Genomic DNA, 8,588 nt, shown 5'->3' with positions numbered 1-8,588 from the left:
GTCCAGTAACTGTGACATTAAATCCTCAAAACATCTGTGATGTCAAGTTTAATATGATTGCTAATGGTATCAATATGTCTCTGTTTTAGACCCTCCAAAGAACGTCTCAGTGTTGATAAATGGATCTGGTGTAATAGTGGAGGGAGATTCAGTGACTCTGAACTGCATCAGTGACTCAAACCCTCCTGCTCTGAACTTCAGCTGGATTAAAGGAGGAACGATTGTAGGATCTGGAAGAATCTACAACATCTCAAAGATCAGCTCTGATGACAGTGGAGAATACAAGTGCAAGTCCATCAATGAACATGGAGGGAAATACTCTGATAATGTGACTTTAAACGTCATGTGTGAGTTAATGATCACCTGCACAATGTTCAAAAACTTTAAAATCATAATTTTCTAATATGTGTTGTGAATTTTCATTTTTGTCTTTAGATCCTCCCAGAAACGTCTCAGTGTTGATAAGTGGATTTGGTGTAATGGTAATGAACTGCACCAGTGACTCAAACCCTCCTGCTCTGAACTTCAGCTGGTTTAAGGAGAATGAACCCTCAGCTGTTGGATCTGGACAGAGTTTCAGTGCACTACAGAGTGGACGCTTCTACTGTCAGGCTCACAATCAACATGGATCTCAGAGATCAGACGCTGTAACTGTCACAGGTGAAGCTTTTATTAACACACTCCTGTATCTTCACATCATTCATCAGTTTGGAGAGTTAATCATGATGATATTCCTCTTTCAGTTCATCATGTTGCTGGTGGGAATGTGATTGTGATCACAGCGGCATCTGGAGGATTAGTCTTCATCATCATCTTCATCATCATCCTGTTTATACTGTGAGTTAAAAAACTGCAGTGATTGTACAAGTACACTTTTGGACTGATGTAGAAGGAAATTATTCATTTGTGTTTGATTATTAGTAATCTTTAAAAACAGTGTTCATATGTTCTCTTACTTTAATACATTCGTCCATATGCTGTTAATGTCTGTGATTATAACAGGAAGAAACAAAGGAGTGTTAAAGCTGAAGATCACACAGTGAAACAGGTAAATCATCCAAACACAACACGACTTTACAGAAGCAGAAAATCAGTCGATCAGCCGTAATCTGTGTCTCAGACTGTAACTGTACGAACTGACGAGAAACTAACGTTATCAAAGTCTTTATCAACACAGTCCAGGAAAAAATTCATTAAAAAATAACACTGAAGAAAACATTTAACTAATTTTTCCATGGTTTAATAGAATACTTATATATTTATTGTTTTAACATTCTAACCTGATACTTGATCTTAAACGTTTGAGGCAAACTGTTCTAGACTGAGAATCTACACTTCAGATCACACTGATTTAATGGTCTTAATAATTACACATTTTCTTGTATTTCAGAATGATCTCTATTCTGACACGTCACAGAGCGTTTCAGTCCATGATAAGCCTCTTTCTGAACCGGATTCAGCCAATGACGCTCTGTACGCCAGTGTGAAACCCAGAAGTTTCAGAGGAAAAACTCCTGAATCCAGAGATACTGAGGAGATCCAGTACACAACTGTCCAACATCACAGAAACACAGAGACGAAGAGAGCAGAGGAGAATGAATGTCAATATGACGATATAAGAGTTCATCAGCCTGATGCTGCAGTGAGGTGAGAAAAACAACTTAACCAGAACCAACTTAACCAGCACCAACTTAACCAGCGCCAACTTAACCAGTACCAACTTAACCAGTGCAACTTAACCAGCACCAACTTAACCAGCACCAACCTAACCAGTACCAACATTACCAGTTCCAACATAACCAGTACCAATTTAACCAGTACTAACTTAACCAGTACCAAGTTAACCAGTACCAACTTAACCAGTACCATTATAACCAGCACCAATTTAACCAGTACTAACTTAATCATTGCAACCTAACCAGTACCAACTTAATCAGCACCAACTTAACCAGTACTACATTAACCAGTGCAATTTAATCCATGCAACTTTACCAGCACAAACTTAACCAGCACAAAAATAACCAATACTAACTTAACCCCCTGAGGTCGACGGTATCGCCGGCGATACCAGCTCGCTTTTTTTTTATCAGTGTAAAAGAAACTCATAAATACTCTGTTGACTTTGATTTTCCATAGGAGTTTCATACATCAATCGATTCTGTTAAATGTGTATTATTTTTTGTGTATACTCACAATAAAAACAAAGTGTTGTGCTTTTTGACAAATAAAGAAAAATAAACACGAAGCGAGTTCTGCCTTCTCTCTGCCAGTAAAGTCCATTCTGAAACGCGTCCGAAAATGAACTGTAGCTCAGCGAATACTCAGTCAAACAGACATACTGACACACAGGCATGAAGCTTGAATTCTCTTCTTTTAAATGAAGTAATTTATATAAAAAACAAATATTCTCATCTTGCGAAATCTGTATTAAAAGAGAGCGATTCCAGTCGAGCTAATTACAGCTGATTCAGATGTAATGTGACTCCGCCCACGGAGAGCGTGCGCTATTCAAACGCAAATGGCTGAGGCAATCCTGCAAACCTGTGAACGCCCTCATATCAGCTCGAGAAAACACACAAGTTTATTCAGATCATTACTTGTTTACACCGTCTTGCAGTGCTGTGAGGAATAATAATAATAATGGAAAATGTCCCTCAGAAGTGCGGGTATATCGAGGAGCGAGCTGAGGAATACAAGTAAGTTTTTTTTCCTTCACGAATTTCTTCACGTGGGTTTCTGTTTATGAATGAATGAACGGCAGAGATGCGCGCTGTTTACCACAGCTGGCAAAGACAGTTTAAATTTAAATCGCGTGTGTGAATGAATGATGATGTTTTAGCAAACTGTATTGCTATACTGAGATGAGTAAAAATCGACTGAAATATGTTGAAATAAAATGTAGGCTATTTGTATAAGCAACGTATTAAACTGCAAATTAACAATATGCCCTAATATTTCATCAAAACAACGTTACAGTCAGGCGAAATATGAAAGACAACATCTTGTTGACTAGATTTGGGTACAGTTTTTACTGTAGAATACTGCCACGTCAAATAAGCTTTTGTTTAGCAATTTCTAGTTTTTAATCTAATCTAAGTTTTTAATAAAATAGCAAAACATATTTACAAGATAGATGTAAGCAAAATCTTAAATGGTCAATATAAGTCTTCTTCTAAATATATCTTTTGTCCTTGCATTGTGGCTCAGTCAGTGTCACACTTGAATGAGTGGCTAATTATGCAGAGTCATTATGCAGAGTGGGTGGGACATTGTATTCTACGGTGTAAACCACTCCTCGTTCACGCCCCCTCGCATATTGGCTTTCCAAGTAAAACCTGTTTTACATAAATTTATATCAATGTATGGTTTTATGTGAACGATAAAGCAAGACTATTTTCACATAATTTTGAAGAAAAAACCCTAGGCGAGGACATCCATTAGTCAAAAGTCTTATTGACACATATTTACTATGTGTTTTGTGGCCTTATTTCAGAAATTTTTGTTTTTAGTTTTTTCAATATCCACGCATAAACATTATTCTCTCAAAAATGAAAACATGTACATACACGTGGCTCACATATTATTGTAGCCCTGTTTGTGCTTTATAGAGTGAATTTACACCTTTGCCATTAATATGTTTATAAGTAACTGAAAAAAGCACAAATGTCAGGGCATGTCAGAACATCTCAAGGGCCCCAAAAACGGCCCAGACCCCAGAGGGTTAACCAGTACCAACTTAACCAGAACCAACTTAATCAGTACCAACTTAACCAGCATCAACTTCACCAGTACAAACCAAACAAGCTTAACCAGCAAAAACGTAACCAGTACCAATACAACCATTACCAGCTTATCCAGCACCATCTTAACCAGTACCAAGTTAATCAGCTTAACCAGTACCAATTTAACAAGTGCCAACTTAACCAGCACCAGCTTTACCAGCACTAACTTAACCAGTACCATCTTAACCAGCGCCAATTTAACCAGTACCAGCTTAGCCAACTTAACCAGTACCATCTTAACTAGTACCAACTTAACCAGTGCCAACCTAACCAGTACCAACTTAACCAGCATACATTTAACCAGTACCAACTTAACCAGTACCAGCTTAACCAGTACCAACTTAACCAGTGCCAACCTAACCAGTACCAACTTAACCAGCTTAACCAGCACCAACTTAACCAGTACCAGCTTAACCAGCACCATCTAAATAACCACAGATCATACAATCTCGGTTACAATATTGTGTGCTACTGTTTGTTTAGATTTTTTAGGTGATAAACTGTTCAAATTGTGGAAGATGCATCAGTGATCTACAGCAGCGTCAAATGAGTGATAGAGACCAGCGAACACAAAGCCTGTGTTCAATCGTTTAATGAACGATTGTTGGAATGTTTGACCAACTTAACTAATACCATTTTAACCAGCACCAACTTAACCAGCACTAACTTAACCAGTACCAACCTAACCAGTACCATCTTCACCAGTACCAACTTAACCAGTACCAGCTTAACTAGCACCAATTTAACCAGCACCATCTAAATAACCACATATCACATAATCTGGGTTAAAATATTGTGTGCACCTGTTTGTTTTGATTTTTTTAGGCGATCAACTGTTCAAATTGTGGAAGATACATCACTGATCTACAGCAGCGTCAAATGAGTGATAGCCAGTGCCAACTTAACCAGCACCAACTTAACCAGCTTAACCAGTACCAGCTTAACTAGCACCAATTTAACCAGTGCCAGCTAAACCAGTACCAACGTAACGAGTACCAACTTAACCAGTACCAGCTTAACCAGCACCGACTCAACCAGTACCAAGCTTAACTAGCATCATCTTAATCAATAGCAACTTAACCAATACCAACTTAACCAGTACTAGCTTAACTAGTACCAGCTTAACCAGTACCAACTTAACCAGCAGCTTAACCAGTACCAGCTTAACCAGCACCAACTTAACCAGTACCAATTTAACCAGCCCCTTTTGGGCGTAATCATGTTTCATAATTGATGATCAAAACATTTTCTAATCTTAAAAAATATTATTTTTAAGATTAGTCTCAAGGTTCGATATTTTGTGACAGAAGTGATATTTGGACAGAAATTTATTACAGTTTTTCTCGATTGCTTAAACACATTTCTTGAAACTATGCCTCGTATTCCCAAAACTGTAAACACAAATCCATAACGTCTCACCCAATTCCCCAAACATCCTATTTTCAGGTCAAAATGAAGCTCTACACTCAAAACCATTCACTCTTGCTGAAAAACCAAACTTTGCCCTCAGACAGGACACACAAGCCCTCAAAATCACACACACTACAACATAGTCTAAAACACTGGTGCAATAAATTCAAAACAACATTTCCAAAACTGGTAAGTAATGTTGCTTGTGGTTCCCCCCCTAACAAACCTTTTCACTTGATGAACACAAAAGACACAACCAGTGGATATACATTGGTACATATTTATTCATACACAGAAAACACACACACACAAAAACTTTTTTTTTTCCTGTTTTACTCTTTTTTTTTTACTCTTTCCTCTATTTTTTTATATATATATTTACTTACAGTAAGATGTGTGTGACCTTCATATGACAGTAAAAGAGCACACACAAATCATATTCTAATATGGAATTCGAATTGTATTGGAATGGTAAAGAGTGTTGGGACGTGACAGGAGGGCCTCCACTCAAGGAGACAATATGATGGACATGTCTAAGAATGTTCCACATATGGTTGAAATATCATCATAAAGAAAGATAACATTCTGGGAGTCAAGACGGAGAAAGGATGCCCTCCCTTCACTGTCACACTCTGCAGCCACACTGTGTGACTGTATGACTGCTGGCCTTTTCTTGCAAGAAAATAAACCTCATCAAAGACTATTGGAAATGTTTGTCTCTTATTCAGTGATAGAATTTTGTTTGCCACCACACCTCCCTGAAGGTTCTCGAGGCGATGGTAAAGTGACTCAAATTTGGCCTTACTCGTAGCCGAGCCTCCCTCATAGTCATACCATTGATAAAGACATGGGCAACTAGAGTGGCTTGAATTTCATCTGACACTGCTTGTCTTCTTGTCCTTGCCCTTACTCCTCATTCTTATCCCTCTTCCTTCATGTCTTTCTGGATCCATTGTTCCAAAACGCAATAAACTGATTTGGGCCCTTTTATCTATTGAGGTTCTGATTGATGTGTGTTAAATTTTGACTCTTAGTGTTTCCACTTGGGTAATTGTGTGCTAACTGAGCTAAAGCTGTGCTGACTTGAGTGAACAATATTGAATGCTAGTGCTTTCTAAATGACAACATAGTCTAAGCAATGAGAAATTAAGGGATTTGTGTGTAGAGTTTTGCAGTGACAGTTCAACAAATCTGATTCATGTGTCAAAACAGGGAATAGTGTTTATAGATTAGTGAAATGGGTGTGCTTTTTGATAAATGGCGTTATGTTTTTGAAATTTTAGTTCAAAAGCCTGGTTATAGTGTTTAAGCAATCGAGAAAAACTGTAATTTGTTACGGCAGAATGCATACAAATTAAATTCAATGGAATGTATGTCACCCAGTGTCTATTTTTAGTATTACGCCTAAACAAAATCTCATGGGAATATCAACTTAACCAACTCAACTTAACCAGTACCAACTTAACCAGCACCAACTTAACTAGCTTAACCAGTACCAACTTAACCAGTGCCAGCTTTACCAGCACCAACTTAACCAGTACCAACCTAACCAGTACTAGCTTAACCAGTACCAGCTTAACATGTTAAGCTGCAACCCCACTTTTGAAAAATCCCCAGAAATGACATACCCAAACTGAAACAGATACAGTTCATGATCCCTTTGCACTAAAAGCACAAGTATGATCTCATTTGAAAGCTGACACCTGGCAGTTTATTTTAAATGTAGAATTAATTATTGACATAATGAAAAAAAATTGTTATAAATAGCTTCAAAGTTTTGTAAAGTTATTAGAAATTTATTTTTATAAAACATCTTCATGAAAATAAAATTGAAGTTGGCACTGTAGCAATCTAGAAATGCACTGCAGCTAAAGCCACATGTCTGATCATTTTATATTTAAAACCTGAAGATAAGTCTAAAACTCTGTATTTAGTTAAATGTTTTTCAAGACCATGTCATATGACTTTATTTTGATTAGACTCTAAAATGCTACTGATGTTTAGTCATCTTCTAAGTCATCTATTCAGTCTTTTGTCTCTATTGTTTTGTGGTGCAAACGATCCCCATTCAGTCTCAGTCTCCCCATGCACACATACACACCTCTCCAGCCTGGTTTATGGCTCTAAATATGCATTTCTTTTGTCTGCATTATAATTACTAACGACTGGCTATTCACACTGTTCAGTCCCTAATTTCTTTTATCAAAGTTCTCACTTCACATTTGAAATGGTATCCTGTTTGTTTTGATTGTTTAGGCGATCAACTGTTCAGATTATGGAAGATGCATCAGTGATCTACAGCAGTGTCAAATGAGTGACAGAGACCAGCGAACACAAAGCCTGTGTTCAGTCGTTTAATGAACGATTGTTGGATGATTCTTTAGTTGTGGAATAATTTACCCTTCTGTTCAGACCACAACCAATATAAACATGTTCATCACCCACATTAAGACTCATTTGTTCTCTTTGACTCTTTGTGAGATAAAGACAGTAACTGTGTGCTGGACTGATGTAAAGTCTGTTTCTTACTTGTTTAATTTCTTTTTGAAGTTTGATTGAGTTTAATCTGTTAGTATAGAGTTTGTTGTTATTCAGTATTTTTTGCTCTTCAGATTGGGGTGTAAGATTAGAAATCAGACAAGTGATATCTGCACAACTTATTAATATTCAAATGCAAAAGTATTTCATTTTATGTATTAATGTATTTTAATAGAGTTTTCTCTGCCTGTTTTACTTTGTATGTTTTTACAACTTGGACCAGTGCTTCAATAAACCTGATTAACCTTCAAGATATTTAAGTCTGTAGTGTTTTTACTGGATTCACAGCACTGGTAGGACCTCTAGTGGTTGACTTGTGAATTATTGTTCTTTTTGTATTATTATTCAATGCCACAAGAACATTAGCATTAGCTGCAAGAAAAAAAAAACTGTTTTACATATCCAGTGCTTTTAATGCATTACATGTTTTCATTGCTTTTTTGTTTTTAGCTTATAATGTAAAGTAATTTATAAAATGTGTAAAATTTGGTTTACCTTGAGCCCACTTCTTTTAATGTATATGGTTTACACATTCTGAGTATTAAAAAAGCACATCAAAAACACACATTTCCATCATACACTTCAGTTTTCTATTAATAAAGGTTTCTAAATCTTTCCAAAATAATCTTGAGTGAATATAGTGAAAAAACAGGTGCAAAATTCACAAGCAAATGAAATATTAAGTTTAAATCTTTCAAAAACATGCTTAGCAGGATAAATTCTGTGAAGTATTTTGTAAGACACTTTCTTAATTTTGTTATTGACAAAACTTATTTGGCTTATTTCCATGTTTAACCCAAGAGATTTCACCAAATAAAGAAGACAAAGAATCTTGCTGCAGGAAAAGACACAGAACCA

The 8,588-nt window shown here is 36.6% G+C and overlaps 1 protein-coding gene across 1 annotated transcript; it reads left to right on the top strand.

The window, feature by feature from the left end:
* Positions 1 to 441: 441 nt before the first annotated feature.
* LOC307152702 (uncharacterized protein) lies at positions 442 to 7,983 on the top strand. Its single transcript, XM_079861544.1, has 5 exons — positions 442 to 660; positions 744 to 837; positions 1,003 to 1,048; positions 1,391 to 1,647; positions 7,449 to 7,983. The coding sequence occupies exons 1-5, from the start codon at positions 480 to 482 to the stop codon at positions 7,504 to 7,506; spliced, it is 636 nt and encodes a 211-aa protein (XP_079717670.1). The 5' UTR covers positions 442 to 479; the 3' UTR covers positions 7,507 to 7,983.
* The last annotated feature ends 605 nt before the right edge of the window (positions 7,984 to 8,588 follow it).

This window comes from Squalius cephalus, assembly GCF_949319135.1.
Source record: "Squalius cephalus genome assembly, chromosome: 2".
Lineage (NCBI taxonomy): Eukaryota > Metazoa > Chordata > Actinopteri > Cypriniformes > Leuciscidae > Squalius > Squalius cephalus.
Note: the sequence above shows the minus strand (reverse complement) of the source record. Positions and strands in the feature narration are given on the sequence as shown.

Bases quoted from the DNA above. Each gene is read 5' to 3' on its own strand.
- LOC307152702 (XM_079861544.1), top strand. From the start codon at position 480: ATGGTAATGAACTGCACCAGTGACTCAAACCCTCCTGCTCTGAACTTC. The intron at 838-1,002 runs GTGAGTTAAAAA...TGATTATAACAG, and splicing joins ATCATCATCCTGTTTATACT to GAAGAAACAAAGGAGTGTTA. The intron at 1,648-7,448 runs GTGAGAAAAACA...TTGATTGTTTAG, and splicing joins CAGCCTGATGCTGCAGTGAG to GCGATCAACTGTTCAGATTA.